The sequence below is a fragment of the Rhinopithecus roxellana genome, chromosome 7 (genome assembly GCF_007565055.1).
Source record: "Rhinopithecus roxellana isolate Shanxi Qingling chromosome 7, ASM756505v1, whole genome shotgun sequence".
NCBI lineage: Eukaryota > Metazoa > Chordata > Mammalia > Primates > Cercopithecidae > Rhinopithecus > Rhinopithecus roxellana.
In genome coordinates this window covers 54,391,465-54,408,468 of record NC_044555.1, presented here as the reverse complement: position 1 = coordinate 54,408,468, position 17,004 = coordinate 54,391,465, and the positions used below count along the sequence as shown (strand labels likewise).

At 40.3% G+C, this 17,004-nt stretch overlaps 1 protein-coding gene across 2 annotated transcripts in view; it reads left to right on the top strand.

Moving 5' to 3' along the window:
* Nucleotides 1-7,353: 7,353 nt before the first annotated feature.
* The window catches only part of FAM104B (family with sequence similarity 104 member B), a 30,540-nt gene continuing 20,889 nt past the window's right edge, over nucleotides 7,354-17,004 (top strand). Inside the window, exons 1-2 of one of the 2 annotated variants that reach the window (XM_010374537.2) lie at nucleotides 7,354-7,820; nucleotides 10,820-10,919. In XM_010374537.2, the coding sequence (XP_010372839.1) occupies nucleotides 7,801-7,820; nucleotides 10,820-10,919 (120 nt within the window). In that variant the 5' untranslated portion in view covers nucleotides 7,354-7,800. The remainder of the gene's footprint in view (nucleotides 7,821-10,819; nucleotides 10,920-17,004) is intronic. The other variant, XM_010374536.2, reaches the window with a different exon arrangement.

The window sequence follows — 17,004 nt, the reverse complement described above, 5'->3', positions numbered from 1 at the left end:
TAGTATAGTGCACTCAGAAGTTCTCAAAGAATGGGAGATAGTGATTTCTGGATTTAGACTTTCTGTGAGCAACTAATTAGCACACGATCAAAGTCACAGCATCAGATGGCTGCATGGTTGTGCTTCACGGAGACCTGGATTTTAATGATTGCTGAGTAGCCGCACTCCAGCTTAAAAGGGCAGTGTTTAACCTCAGGCCAAATTTAAGCTTCTTCCCACCATTCTTGTGGGAGATAACCCTTGACCAGCTGGATGAGTTCAAAGAATGATAATTTTAAAGAAATGAGATAAAATAGTAAATAGTATCCATTGCATACAAAATATATAAATACATGGCACACCCACATATACATACTTATATTTTATTTGTGCACTGAAATATATACAAACTGTGTATTTCTCATGCATTATAATAAAAGAGTTTGAAGGTCACTACCTTAGAGATTACGAGACAAAATGTTTAGAGGCCCTTTCTTTAGCCATCTGTGAAGATGATGGATTAAGACTTGCCCAGAATAAATTCACTGTTGTCTGTAGCTTTCCACATAATGCTTTAAGTAACTCTCAGTGGTATTTAAATTGGTCAGTTTTATTGTGGGCATTTGACCCTTAGCAAACTCATTTGCGAACTCCTGAGTTGGTGAGAAAAAATCTAATTAATGGTGGGGCTTTAGTTTCTAACATGTGTTTCTGCAGCTACAGGGTGTGTTCATGTGTGTGCTTCTGCACTTGTCTGATGGTGCTTTGATGTGTTCCCTTTCATTTCCCCCCTTTATTATTGACTGTCTCTTGTGGTTCCTATTATGTACTTCATCAGCATCTAGTGACAGTGCCATCTGTGGTATTTGGATTTGATCCATTTTACACGTATTCCAAAATATTTTCAAGCATGAATATATATTCTTACCAACTTTCCTGTAAGTACTTGGAGGAGTCCAATGCAATTAAATATGGATATTTGATGTTACGTCTTACTGGGCAATAATTCTACTGCATTTATAATAGACTAACAGTCGTTACACTTGAGGTATATGTCACCATCAGGCTTACATAAATGACACATTGACCAAGACATAGAATGAAAGATTCTGAGATATTGACATTTTTTTAAAATGACCTTGAGAAATACACAGTCATGGAATACTTGGAAAAATTCTCCTTTTGAAACTGATGCAGGATAGGCTAGCCCCAAAATTGAAGCTTAGCCTGACAGGGCTCTTGGCTTTGCCCAGGAGAGATTTCAAGTGTGAGCTGGTAGTGTCAGACAGCAATCCTTTATTGAATGGAACTGCTTCTTGCAGAGCAGGGCTGACTCACAGGCACTACACTCAGAGTCACCAACCTATGGGGTCTTTGCAAATGCATTTCTATTGACTGATACGTACATTAAGGGCAGGTTAATGCAAGTTGAGGGGTGAGATATTTAGAACTTTCTATGAAAGGTGGTAACTTCCAGGCCATTGCCATGGGAGGCTGTTGTAACTTCCAGGTCATTGCCATGGCATTTGTAAACTGTGATGGTGCTGGTGGGAGTGTCTCATGCTAATAAGCAATAAAGGCAGCCAGGGATCACCCTTATGGCCATCTGCTGGTTTCTGCCAGTTTATCCACTTTATTCTGTCTGAATCAGATCCTGTTTTAGTCAGCAGGGTTATGACCAGAAACAAGTCCTGACAATCTCCGACCTCAGATATATGTTTCTGTATTCATTTAAGCCCTGGGACAAGTTTCTCAGACTGAAAACATGGTTTGATAAAGCTGGATGCTTTCTTAAGGTGATAGGGTAAGATCAGAAAGTAATCCATACTTTTCAGTCTGTGAGTAAATAAATTAAATATTGGATGAAAATGTATGCCTTAATGTAATGCAGAATAGTACATATTAGATTAATACAGGGTCATGAATTTTTCTTTAACAGGCTTGGCAATAAATATTTTAGTCTTTGTGGGCCACATAGATTCTGTGGCATATTGCTGTGGTTTTTAAAAATAAGAGTTTAAAATGTAAAAAAAAAAAAAAAAAAAAAAAAAAAAAAAAAAAAAAAAAAAAGTCTTTCTCTTAAAGGCTATGCAAAAATGAGCCATGGGCTGGATTTAGCTTCCAAGCCATAGTCAGCTATCCCCTGGATTATCTTTTAATTCAAATATTTGAATGCTGCATTTTTGTACCAGTAGTCAAAATATTAACAAAGGAGAGCTCTACCTCCACATAATATTTAGAAAGGCTCAAGAGAAAGTCACTTTAGCCCTGAAAATGAGAAAAAGCCTAATAATCTATATTATCATTTTTTTTTTAGATCATGAGAGAGCTGAGGTAATAAGGCGGCCATGGAAACTGATACAAGAGGATGACAAGTCCCTCTGAGGAGAGATGAGACACACAAACTGTGTTACCTTTGGCAGAACATATGTGCGAGAAGTGACAGTCATAAAAGTGGGTAAGAAGGAAACAACTGAAATGTAACAAATTCATAAAGTTCAAACATAGGCAATTAAGAGAGCTGGAATCCCTAGAAGTCTCAGACATAAGTAGAATCCACGTTCACAGACAGATGAGATCCTGTCTCAAAGAAAAAAATAGTCAAACTGTATAAGGCTAAATAAAAAAAATCAAGGACAAAAATAACAGATGCTGGTGACTTTATGGAGAAAAGGCAATGCTTATACACCATTGGTGGAAGTGTAAATTATTTCAACCATTGTGGAAAGGAGTGTGGCAATTCCTCAAAAAGCTAAAAGCAGAACAACCATTTGACCCAGAATTCCATTACTGGGTATATAAAGACACATGCACAAGTATGTTCATTGAAGCACTATTCACAATAAAAAAAGACAGAATCAACCTAAATGCCCATCAATAGTAGACTGGATAAAGACAATGTTGTACATATACACCATGGAATACTATGCATCTGTAAGAAAGAGAGAGACATCATGACCTTTGCAGCAATATGGATGGAGTTGGAGGTCATTATCATTAGCAAACTAATGTAGGAACAGAAAGCCAAATGCCACATGTACTCACTTATAAGTGGGAACTAAATGATGAGAACACATGGACACATAGCAAGGACCAACACACTGGGGCCTATCAGAGGGTGGAGGGTAGGAGGAGGGAGAGGATATGGAAAAATAACTAATGGACACTAGGCTTAATACCTGAGTGTCAAAATTATCTGTACAACAAACCCCTGTGACACGCATTTACCTATATTACAAACCTGCACATGTACCCCTCAACCCAAAATAAAAATTTCAAAAAAAAACCTCACAAAATTTATGAAATATTCTGATATTTTTACTGAGAAGAAATAAGTTCACTTATTTTTGTACAAAGAAGGAAGAAAGGAAGAAGGAAGGAAGGAAGGAAGGAAGGAAGGAAGGAAGGAAGGAAGGAAGGAAGGAAGGAAGGAAGGAAGGAAGGGGGAAGGAGGGAGGGAGGGAGGGACTGAGGGAAGGAGGAAAGAAGGAGGAGAAAAAAAACAGAGAAAAATACGGCTGAACAAATGTGTCTGTCTCTACCCAAACAGTTCTTGATGAGAAGGCACTTCAAGCAACTTGAGTGAGAAGTAACATAAATCAGAGGATGTATTAGTCCGTGTTCATGCTGCTGATAAAGACGTACCTGAGACTGGGCAATTTACAAACAAAACAAAACAAAACAAAACAAAACAGAAAGAGGTTTAATGGAGAACTCACAGTTCCACATGGTTGGGGAGGCCTCACAATCATGGCAGAAGGCAAGTCACATCTTACATGAATGGCAACAGGCAAAGGGAGGGAGGTTGTACAGGGAAACTCCCCCTTATAGAACCATCAGATCTTGTGAGACCCACTCTCCATCATGAGAACAGCATGGGAAAGACCTGCCCCCATGATTCAATCACCTCCCACCAGGTCCCTTCCACAAGGTGGGGACACCACCAAACCATGTCAGAAGATCTCAATCATCTCCATTTCAAAAGTTATTCTTTCAAAAGTTATTCTGGCTGTTGTTTCTGAGCAATTCAAAACTGCCTTGGGGCCCAGTGAATCCATGTGTTCTCCTGTAGGCCAACTTTTCCCTGGATTAACAGCACAGCTGAGAACCAACACAGACCAGTTAGTTTAGGAAGAAAAAGAAAAGAAAAATACAGGAGATCAACATTTCCCTCCCCCATGATATTGTTCTCTTTTTACTTTTTCCATTCAATCTAGAGAAAGATATTTGAATCCCAAAATTTCTAAGCTGAGAAACCTCTGAGAGATCATCCTATATAGCCATTTTCAAAATATTTTTAGCAACAGAACAGTTTTGTGAAATGAAATTTCATCTAAAACCCTACTGCGGAAAATGGGGCGATAAAGTAATACTTTTTCATATAAATGTGTCACTTTAGTTTCAAGTTATCTTTCTATAAAGGCTGTCAGTAAATTTGATTGAGGTTCTTTTGAGGAACCTAACAAATTATTCTGTGGATTTCTGCATAACACTTCAGTTCCATATTAGCTTCTACATCTGATTTTTTTGGTATTTTTACTGTTACTGTTTCACAGCTGCAAGAAGATCTTGATTTTCACAATATATTTATCACCAATCTGTATCTTGGGAAAAAAAGAACCTCACTTAAAAAATAAACAAGTTACAAGTAAAGGATGGAAGAAGATATACCCTGCAAATATGAATCACATAAAAACTCAAGGTGTCAAATTAATACCTCAAAAAGCACACTTTGTAGTGGAGATTATTACAAGGGACAAAATGGGCCATTACATAATAATCGTGAGGTCTGGTCATTTAAAAGTGTGTGGCGCCTCCCTCCCCTCCTCCAACTCTCTCTCTCTCTCTCTTGCTCCTGCTTTTGCCATGTGAAGTGCTTGCTCCTGCTTCACCTTTTACCATGAGTAAAAGCTTCCTGAGGCCTCCCCAGAAGCTGTTACCAGAAAGGGGTCCCAATCCAGATCCCAAGAGAGGGTTCCTGAATCTTGCCCAAGAAAGAATTCAAGTTGAGTCTACAGTGCAAAGCAAAAGCAAATTTATTAAGAAAGTAAAGTGGTGAAAGTACAGCTACTCTGTAGACAGAGTAGGGTATTCCCAAAAGTAAGAAAAGGAATGCATCCACCTTAGGTACAATACTCATTTGCATACAGGATAAAAAAGATTATGGGGAGATGTGCTCTGCTACAAGGGTTTGTGATAAAGGATTAATTTTCTTAATTTCTATATTTTACAAGAATAGATATTATGATTTTTAAAGCAAAAGTAGGAATGGCTCTGTTCTCAAGATATCGGGATATCAGGACACTCCTGAGTCAGGGTCTGTTCAGTAGAAACATCTAGAGGCTAGAAATACCTAACTTCCCGAGAATGCAGCCAAGCAAGTCCCAGTCTCATTTTTCCTAGATTTTTCCTATTTTTTGAAGATAGAATTGCGCTGGTTCGAACGTATCTGACAAATCATGCGCCATGCTTTCTATACAGCCTGCAGAACCATGAGCTAATTCAAACCTCTTTTCTTTATAAATTACCCAGACTCCAGGTATTTCTTTACAGCTATGCAAGATGGTCTGCATTGCTTAGGAGTCTCATGTTGATTGCAGTGTCCTCAGTGGTTTCTGAAGGAAGGCTAACTTATCTCCCAAATCCTGCTGGTGATGCTGATTTGCTCACAATATGTCTGTGGCTGGTGTAACTTGCATTTTTGTCTCTCTCATCTTGGTCAGAATCTGGTACTCCCTGGCTGACTCAGCCTCAGGCCATGTGTGCTGGCTTCTGCAGACCACTCTGAATCTGGGCTTCATCTTCTCTTCCGCCCCTGACCAGGGTTGTCCACTCCACAGCCTCAGCTGCAGGGTAACCTAGTCCCTATCTCCATATCCTCCAGCCCCCGAACCTTCCTCAGAGAATGCAGCCCCTTGGGGTCTCACCTACAACACAGCAGTAACCACGATCAGCTCTAGAAAACAAAATCCCTCATTTCTAACCATCTATTTGCCCATTTTGTAGAAGACAGCATGATCCAATAGACATGGACAATGTGGTGATTCAAGTAAAATGAATGATCATTACAAAAGCTTATTCCTTGAGAATGTGGAAGGGCATGGGATCCAAGTAAAGGACGTTAAGGAAAAAAATTTATTCATGACATTTGTTAAAAAACGGTAAGGCAGACTTTATTCAGGACCATCAGGATAGGCGTAGGGACCACTGCTATGGGGTTTTGTAGTGAAGGGAGAGAAACTGCGTTCCACTCCAAATACAACAACGAGAAGTGGGAATTTATAGCCAAGGAGCAGGGTGGGGAGCAATGGATGGAAAATTACTAAGAGGAAACACCAAGGGTAAGGGGGTATTGTGGCTAAATTGAACTAACAGGATTCTTGGTGAAGGTGGGCCAGGGTGACCAGACATCACCTGAGGGATGAGGAACCTAACTGAGATACTGAGGATGGGAAATTCTAACTAAACTAACTTAGCAGGATTCTTGCTAAAATTGCACAATGCAGAGACAAACATGGCTGTCTAAAAGTCCCCTGTCCAGGGTTGTCTTCTCCACAGCCTTGGCTGCAGGGTCACCTAGCCCCTAGCTGGGTTAGGCTTCCTTTATGGCACGATCTTTAGCTCTTGAATCAGTCACTTTCAACATCTGCCCCCTCCCTGCCCCCATCCTCAGGGAATGCAGCCCCCTGTGGTATCACCTACTTAACAGCAAGAACCAGGATCAGCCTAAACTCTAGCACTCCCTTTGCCAACTTTATAGATAATAAAGTACAGAAAGAGGAACATGATAATTCAGGTGAAAGCATAACTGCAAAAGATGATCCCTTAAGAAGGTGGAGGGTATAGGATCCAGGTGAAGGGCCTTGTCTCAAGTAGGATCCTGTCACTTCCTCCAGGGAAGCAGCCAAGATTATAAGTGCAGGTTCACTGCTGTTGGGAAGTGGTGCGAGTTCCTCTCTGATTGTTTCTGTTTTCTCAAGGGAAAATCAGTGAATATCATGAGAAAATTGGGTGCTGGTGCTTGTGGAGGGATCTTGTAAGTAGACTAGACAGAGAAGGTACACTTGTGGAGGGTGTACATTGATTGTCTACTTGGGGGGGGATTGCCAGGAGAGTAGGGAGGAGAGAGAGAATTAATAGCTTTGGGTAAGCTGGCTAAGGAAGGTTAAATGGTGAGGAACGCGGTTGTGGTTAGTGGAGAGGTGGCCTCCTTGGGGCTGAAGGCTGTGGATGCTGGGGCATTGGAAGAGGGAGCTGTTAGGACAGGATCGGGTGCTGCCCGTTATGAGAGTGGGGGATGCAAGAAATGGCAGTCTTTCCTGAGGCCCGGGGCGTGACCGCGGGCGGAAGAGACTTAGGTGGGTGGGAGGAGAACCCCCCTGAGGACAGAGAGGCACAGGCCACGGCCTGGTCAGCCCCGGGGGCGCTGAGGTCGCCGAGGAGGATCAGCGGTGTGAGGGCTGCGAGGAGGACAGGGCGTGTACCACGTGAGAAGCGTGTTCAGAGGCTGGCTGGGTGGGAGGAGAATGTCCATGGGATTGGCACAGGTCTCGAACATGGGGCTGCTGGGGCAGTCGCGCAGCAGATCCTGACGCTCAGCGGATCGTCCCTCAGGTGTCAGCTCCCAACAGCAGGGAAGGAAGCCTGCGGCGGACCCAGAGGAGACCGGCGCCAACCTCCCCGGGCTCCGATGCACAGGCCCAGAGCCCATCAATCCTAAGCCAGCCCCGCCCTCCGGGCTGCGTTCATCCGGCGGCGCAGGAACTTCCTGCGCGGTTGCTATGGTTCCGAGGGCAGAACGATGCGAGGCAGTCCTGTACTATGGGAGGCTGCCCTGTACGGTAGGTTTGTCGGGGCCTTTCCTGCCGGTACCTGTCCGTTCTCTGGTCCCCACTGTCATCACGCTTTGCTTTCTCAGCCAATATCTCGAGGCTCGGGGCAGAAACGCAGCGGAGATGTATTTTCTTCCGGGGTTGGTGGCGCTCGGCTCTCATGACCTGCAGGTGACAGTGTTGCCGGGCGGAGCGGCCCTGCTCGCCTCATGCCCCGCCCTTCTTGCTTGAAAAAAAAATGCCGCGAACCCTTCTCCGAAAGAAAATGCTGGTTCTTTGGTTGTCAGTGCCTTACAAGCCCTGGAGGCGGGGGTGAGGTGAGGATGTGGTCCCTCGCGAAAACTCAGTCAGTGGACAATAGCATTCTGTTTTTCAAATTGGCATTTCTTCGGTGAGGCTGCTAGGTACCCTAGCAACTAGTATTTCTGTTTCTCTGATTGGTTTAGTCATCTTTCTCCACGTGATACGAGGGTTCTATGGACCTTTATCAATGTATTCTTTCATTACAAACATCTCTGAATCTCATGGTAGAAAACTTGGTTAGACTGTTAAAGCGTAATAAAGGAAGCCAGTCTTATCCACAGTCCGATCACCCAATTGTGACCATTAATCATATTTTGTGATAAATTTCCTTAGATGTTTTTCATTCATAAAGTTGTATTTTAAAAAATGAGATTAACATTGTTTCATGATTTGAACATTCCACTTTTTAAACTCAGCTTCACACTTTGAAAATTCATTTTCATAGTATTAGTCTGTTTTAAAAACAATGCAAGCGTATTGTAAGCTGTTGAAAGTTTCAGTAAAACTTGAGTGCAAAATACTCAAATACTCAAAATACCATGATCAAAGACAAACATCACCATGCTCCCTAATGAAGGCAGGAGCTGTGGCATGTGTTTTTTTCACTCTTTTATCCTGGCACCTGGAGGAGTGCCTAGTACTTAGTGGATGCTCAATAAACATTGTGAAATAAAATAATATTTATATCCAGTCATTTTTTTTCTTTATATATAATGAATCATGTCATAATGGAGTGTAATACAGCAGCAGTTTTCTACGTGATTTTTTATTCGGCATTTTGTAGTCAGCATTTGCCTATGTCATTAAGATATCTTAAAAATCAGTTTTACTGGCCTCAGCCAGTTCAGTTGACAAAGGCCATTTAGCTGGTTGGTAACAGACTCAGGACAAAGCCCAGATCTTTCCAGGTTCGAGGCTCTTTCTTTCATTTCATAATAATCTCACTGAGGCTTCGGTGAGTAAGATGTAGCATAGAATTTCCTTGGTAGATGTGGTGGATGTTTTATTGTTGCTCCATGTTTCGATCAGCTGTTAGTATATTGGCTATCTTTTGACAAAGACCCTGCCCTGGATCAATTCATAGAACTGTGATTCTGGAAGGATAGGCATCCTAAGGTTATTTTCTGAAAGGTATGCTAAGGTTATTTTCTGGAAGGCATCCTAAGGTTATTTATTCCAGTGGTGAAAAGCTAGTCAACCTAGCCTGCTGCGTTGATTTAGATCATGTAATGAGGAGCTTGCAATATAAAGAAAAATACACTAACTATGAATTCAGGGGCCAAATTACCAACATGCTATTGGAATTAGGGACACAGACAGTTGACAGTAAACAGTATTTATGAAGCAAGCCTGATCTGACTACAAAGGTCTTTCTCTCCCCAAATCCCACTAAAACTGCTTTAGCATGTCTCACATATCTGGGTAAAAATCACATTTCCTGCCGAAAAAAAAAAAGTGCCTTTTTAGACACTGTACACAAATAAGCTGAATTCATTTATACTGGCAAGTTCTTTATCATAAAGATATTGTTTGATTTGGACATGCAGTTCTTCATTAACTTTTACTTCCTGAAAACTTTCCTGGAGGACCTTGGGCCAAGGCTAAAGAGAACTTTCCTTCCAGCCTCAGCTCTACCAGCCTTACTCATTTTACTGTCTGAGTCACTGTGCTTCTCTGGGCCTGCTCTTTCCTCAGTTTTAAGAAGAGGGGTCAGGCTATGTTAGTGGGTGGCACAGGAAGGCAGATTCAGGGAGGGATGTGGTTAAAGAGCCCCTGTTCCGAGTATAGGAACTCCTTTTTTTCCTATTATGTGTTGCTTTTTCTTTTCTTAAAGAAAGCAGTTTAATTTAACAGAGTGTTAGAAATCGCTGCACTACATGACTAGTACTCAGTCTCCTAGAGATGAGAATTGATTAAAGAGTAATGAAATTATAAAAATGAGTAAACTCAGCCATTCTTAAGAGTACCAATAACTCAAAAGTAGTCTCTAAGCAGATGGCTGGGGAGAACGTCTGGTTAATAATAGAGTGCTGTGAAAACTATGTCAAATGCTGCAGTCTGATTACTTATTGACAAGGAACTTGAAACTGAAGATGTAATCTTACCAATCATTGAAAACAATTTTGAGAAATGAATGTTTCAAGGAAGTAATCAGCCACAATCTCATGGTGACAATCTAGTGCAGTAACTATGTCATAATACTAGCTGGTATGGCAACAGTAAGTGCCTAACCACATTCAGAATACGAGAAATATCTCTTCAGTGTCGCTACACCACTGGCATAAGAACTTAATAGTAGACACTGGCAGACACACATGTCTCAAGTGTTACTGAAGGGGTTCAAAATCACTTACCCTGGAATTGTAACTTCGTGGAGTCAAGACAATGAAACTAATTAGGTAGATTTTGAAAACTTAGCTATTAAATTCCTCGTATTCTTTATTTTCAAGGGTCATTTAAAGTTACGAAAATTATTTCTAGAAATGAAATGTACAGCTTGACTTTACTTAGAGTTCTTGTATTACATTTTTTATCTTCATGCCTGGTGATGGAGTACTTATGACTTTTATATCTTGGGATAGCAGATAGTGACATATTTTTTCAGGCAAGGTCTCATATATGTATGTTGTCATTGCTTTACAGTTTAAGCATCCAAAAGATCAGTTGTTTCATCTAACAACTCTCTCTTTGCAATTTATTTTCAGGAAAAGAAGAAGAAATGGCAGTAAAGAGGGCAATCATCATTCTGCCCAGCCCAAAAGGAATAAGAGAAACCCTATCTTTCAGGATTCTCAAGATACAGAGGTAGGAAGTATGGGCAGATACCCTCTATTTCATTCATTGCCTACACTAAATTATCCAATTTGAAAAGAAATGTATTATTCCAAGAAACCTTCATAAAAATTTTCTTAATTGATTACAGTGGCTTTTGAGCTGGAGCTTTAAATTATGATATAGTATCTCACAGAAAATGGAAAAGAAGCACAGAAAAACTTTGCCAAACATAATCAGGAGGAATTAGCCCCTGTAATTTTGTCCCCTCATATGAGCAGGGAATAGTAGTCTTACTTCCCTTATTTTTATATGGAAAACATGTTTTCTAGTGCATAGTGATATGTTATTAGCTGGAAGGCAAATCTTGCTTTCTCGGTGAAAAAAGTGAAAAATTTGGGGCAGTCTCATGATTTTTGCAAATTTAATGGTGCTAGAAAAAGAGTTTGAAGTTTTTAATTTTTTATTGATATAGAAGAGTTGTACATATTTTGGGGGTACATGTGACATTTTGATACCTGTATGTAATGTGTAATGATCAAGTCAGGGTAATTGGGATATCCATCACTTCAAACATATCTTTTCTTTGTGTTGGAAACTTATAATTTTTCTCTTCTATTTTGAAATAGACAATAAATTATTGTTAACTGTAATTTTCCTACCGTACTGTTGAATTCTATAACTTATTCCTTTTATCTAACTGTATTTTTACACCCCTTAGCCAACTTCTTTTCATCCCCCGCCTTCCTCTTTTCTAAACCTGTAGTAACCACCATTCTAAGGAACTTGAATTTCAACTTCAAGGAGCATTCATTTTACCTTTCAGATTACTGAATAGTACAAGAAATTGAGTGGACAATTATGTAGATACACACACAAGTGGCTTATCTGGAGCAGATCTCTGCCTTTTTCTCTTCCCCACTGTATAGAGTAGGAAAAGATTTTGTGCCCTAATGCTACAATTCCAAGGGGGTAGCAGAAGTAAGACAAATGAGAGAAAAAACAGAACCAGGAAGCCCCAAATACATTTAAAATTAGAGTTCTATGAATCCTGTTATTTTTCAACTGACAGGAAATCTCCCCTTGTCAGGTTATCATTTTAAGTAATATCAATTCAGTTGACAATTGGGACATTTTTTTTTTTTTTTTTGAGACAGTCTCACTGGGTCACCCAGGCTGGATGTGCAGTGGCACGATCTCCGCTCACTGCACCCCCACCTCCCAGATTCAAGCAATTCTCGTGCCTTAGCCTCCCGAGTAGCTGGGATTACACGCATGCACCACCATGGCCAGCTAGTTTTTGTATTTTTAGTAGAGATGGGGTTTTTCCATGTTGGCCAGGCTGTTCTCGAACTCCTGGCCTCAAGTGATCTGCCTGCCTCAGCCTCCCAAAGTGCTGGGATTACAGGCATCAGCCACCATGCCCTGGCCTTGGTGAAATTTTTTGAAGAACATTTTCTCTTAGATTCTTAGTAGTTTGGAGTCATTCTCATCACGTTTGATCACATACATTCTAAGAGACAGAACTACTTTGGGAGACATTTTTGGGAATGAAATCATTGTTGAACAAAATAATGGTCATTAGATGTGGTTTTAAACCCCGTGGGAAAATGGGAACCTTCTAAAATTGGCTTCTACTTAGAGATACATTCAAAATAGAGGAACAAGCTTTTATAAATTTAATTTCTGAGCTGGAAAATAACTTACAACTCAGTGTCTGTTCTAACTTCATCTTATGAGGGAAACTGAGCTACAAAAAGCATAGATTATTTACCCCATCAGCACAGAGAAGTTAACACATGACTATCATTGCCTTGCTAATTTGGAAAATGGTTGTAATTCAACAGCCTAATTAATTTGGTGTTTTACAGTTCGTAAGATTCCACAATGTTCCTAGTATTAGATAATGCGTACACGTCATTCTAAATGCCTTGGAACTTTGGGAGCACATATTTTAAGTGCCCTCTGATGGATTTGGTTAGGATCATCTGTTTACTTATTCAAGTTTCTACAGGTGCCTTTGAATAAACATCATATTATTATTCCAGGGATAGACTATGTATTAGGAGTGAATGTTTTGTTGTGGAGGTTCACATAAAGGAAAAGCTGTAGGCATGGAGGGATAGAATTGAGAGGAAAGCTAGGGCTTGAAAGAAAGTAAAATACTGGGCTGTGCATAGTGGCTCATGCCTGTAATCCCAGCACTTTGGGAGGCCAAGGCAGGTGGATCATGAGGTCAGGAGTTCGAGACTAGCCTGGCCAATATGGTGAAACCCTGCCTCTACGAAAGAAATACAAAAATGGTAGTTTCTTTCGCTGTGCAGAAGCTCTTTAGTTTAATCATATCCCATTTGTCAATTTTGGCTTTTGCTGCCGTTGCTTTTGGTGTTTTAGACATGAAGTCCTTGCCCATGCCTATGTCCTGAATGGTACTACCTAGGTTTTCTTCTAGGGTTTTTATGGTATTAGGTCTAACATTTAAGTCTCTAATCCATCTTGAATTAATTTTCGTATAAGGAGTAAGGAAAGGATCCAGTTTCAGCTTTCTACTTATGGCTAGCCAATTTTCCCAGCACCATTTATTAAATAGGGAATCCTTTCCCCATTTCTTGTTTCTCTGAGATTTGTCAAAGATCAGATGGCTGTAGATGTGTGGTATTATTTCTGAGGACTCTGTTCTGTTCCATTGGTCTATATCTCTGTTTTGGTACCAGTACCATGCTGTTTTGGTTACTGTAGCCTTGTAGTATAGTTTGAAGTCAGGTAACGTGATGCCTCCAGCTTTGTTCTTTTGAAATAGAATTGTCTTGGCAATGCGGGCTCTTTTTTGGTTCCATATGAACTTTAAAGCCATTTTTTCCAGTTCTGTGAAGAAACTCACTGGTAGCTTGATGGGGATGGCATTGAATCTATAAATAACCTTGGGCAGTATGGCCATTTTCACGATATTGATTCTTCCTACCCATGAGCATGGTATATTCTTCCATTTGTTAGTGTCCTCTTTGATTTCACTGAGCAGTGGTTTGTAGTTCTCCTTGAAGAGGTCCTTGACATCCCTTGTAAGTTGTATTCCTAGGTATTTTATTATCTTTGAAGCAATTGTGAATGGAAGTTCATTCATGATTTGGCTCTCTGTTTGTCTGTTACTGGTGTAAAAGAATGCTTGTGATTTTTGCACATAGATTTTGTATCCTGAGACTTTGCTGAAGTTGCTTATCAGCTTAAGGAGATTTTGGGCTGAGACAATGGGGTTTTCTAAATATACAATCATGTCATCTGCAAACAGGGACAATTTGACTTCTTCTTTTCGTAACTGGATACCCTTTATTTCTTTCTCTTGCCTGATTGCCCTAGCCGAGTAAACAGGCAATCTACAGAATGGGAGAAAATTTTTGCAATCTACTCATCTGACAAAGGGCTAATATCCAGAATCTACAAAGAACTCAAACAAATATACAAGAAAAAAACAAACAACCCCATCAAAAAGTGGGCAAAGGATATGAACAGACATTTCTAAAAAAAAAGACATTCATACAGCCAACAGACACATGAAAAAATGCTCATCATCACTCGCCATCAGAGAAATGCAAATCAAAACCACAATGAGATACCATCTCACGCCAGTTAGAATGGCAATCATTAAAAAGTCAGGAAACAACAGATGTTGGAGAGGATGTGGAGAAATAGGAACATTTTTACACTGTTGGTGGGATTGTAAACTAGTTCAACCATTATGGAAAACAGTATGGCGATTCCTCAAGGATCTAGAACTAGATGTACCATATGACCCAGCCATCCCACTACTGGGTATATACCCAAAGGATTATAAATCATGCTGCTATAAAGACACATGCACACGTATGTTTATTGCGGCACTATTCACAATAGCAAAGACTTGGAATCAACCCAAATGTCCATCTGTGACAGACTGGATTAAGAAAATGTGGCACATATACACCGTGGAATATTATGCAGCCATAAAAAAGGATGAGTTTGTGTCCTTTATAGGGACATGGATGCAGCTGGAAACCATCATTCTTAGCAAACTATCACAAGAACAGAAAACCAAACACCGCATGTTCTCACTCATAGGTGGGAACTGAACAATGAGATCACTTGGACTCGGGAAGGGGAACATCACACACCAGGGCCTATCATGGGGAGGGGGGAGGGGGGAGGGATTGCATTGGGAGTTATTCCTGATATAAATGATGAATTGATGGGTGCTGACGAGTTGATGGGTGCAGCACACCAACATGGCACAAGTATACATATGTAACAAACCTGCACGTTATGCACATGTACCCTAGAACTTAAAGTATAAAAAAAAAAAAAAAAAAGAAATACAAAAATTAGCCAGGCATGGTGGTGCGTACCTGTAGTCGCAGCTACTCAGGAGGCTGAGGCAGGAGAATCGCTTGAACCGGGGAGGCGGAGGTTGCAGTGAGCTGAGATCGTGCCGCTGCACTCTAGCCTGGGCGACAGAGTGAGACTTCATCTCAAAAAATAAATAAATAAATAAATAAAATACTGGGTTCATCTGCTTTTACAATTAGAAAGTGTTATATAATTTTATATCATAAATACATGCATGAATTTCTGCTCTGTTTTTATGAAGATATTCCGTAATTAATATTCCTCCTCATCTCCTCAGTTTTATTTATCTACTGTTTCCTTCATTAGCCTGCTAAGGCTCTCTTTTCACTCCCTAACTAATCTTGTGTCTAGTTTATTTTTCTCTCAAATATTGTGTCTTTTCCCTGTCTTTTAAATCCAAACTGTAATCTACATTCACTCCCTTTTATTCCTCACCTCCGCTCAGTAAACCTTAGCTCCTCCATCCCCTCCCTACTCCTTTGCTGTAACATATGTCGGGGAACATCTGAGACTTCCTGAATTGCATTACCAAATATTTACTGAGCACCTACCATTTGCCAATCATTGTCGTAGGTGCCTGACAGCAACTTAGATGTCTCTGTCATTTCCTCAATGACTCCTTTCTATTCTACCTCTGTGTGTATCAAATATATCCCTTTCTTTACATTTCCACCATCCTAATTCACACTTGCATTGCCTCTTGCTTGATACATTGCAAAATTTCCCAGTGGTTTTTGTGGTCTCATCCACCCCCTATTTCATTCATCCATTAAAATGCTTTTCCTAAATATAGATCTGAGCATTTATCTTATGCTCAAATACCTGTTTGTACAGACTTCTTAGAGTGACATTCAAGGCCCCTGATAACCTAGCCATATCTTCTCTTGCATATTTTGGTTCTCACTAACTCTTCTCTCGGAGATACCAGCTACATCATCTGTGGCTTTGTTTCCTCAATAACTCTTCTTCAGCTTGCTTGTGCTCTTATTGCTCTCTCCATTTGTCACACCCTTCCTAATAATATTCTCTGTATCTTTGAAGGCCTAGCTTAGATGCATTTCGTTTTAAGAAGGCTCCTCTATTTCCCCAGTCAGCATTCAGTGTTACGTTCTTGTCATTGCAATAGCTTGATCCTGTCACTCTCAGAGTACTGTATTCTTCTTGATTAGGCTCAAGAATTACCTGTTGAATCCCTAAGTATCCCAGGCAAAGTGTCTCCTTATACATTGTATAATAGACATGCAACTATTTGTTTAGATACTGCTTGGGCATCAGAACAATCTGTGCCTACTTGAGAGCCTCTCAGAGGTTGGGCCCCAGCATGTGCACATAAGTCAAAGTGTCAGAAAGCCACACGGGTGATTTTGATGCCTATTCTAAAACAGAATGTGTTCTAGCAAATCCCTGCTGGTCTCAAAGTTTCTTTGGTTACAGGTAAGTATGCGAATTTCATTATGGCCCAAACTAACCTAAATCCTGCTTTTTCACACAGACCTGGACTCCAGGATTTTTGTAAAGTGCCTTTGTGAATTTTGCATAGTGAGATACCCTTCTTTAGAGTCTTCATAAATATAATTTTATTTTGCTATGTGTGTGAATTTGCAAGGGCTCTGTCCTTCATTTTCCTTGCACAGATATCAGCATTAAACCTATATTGAAAATTCAGAGAAAAAAGAATGAGCTTTGTAACTGTCAGATAGGATAAGCATTCTGGTAAGACATTTGTATGAGGAATCAGGAG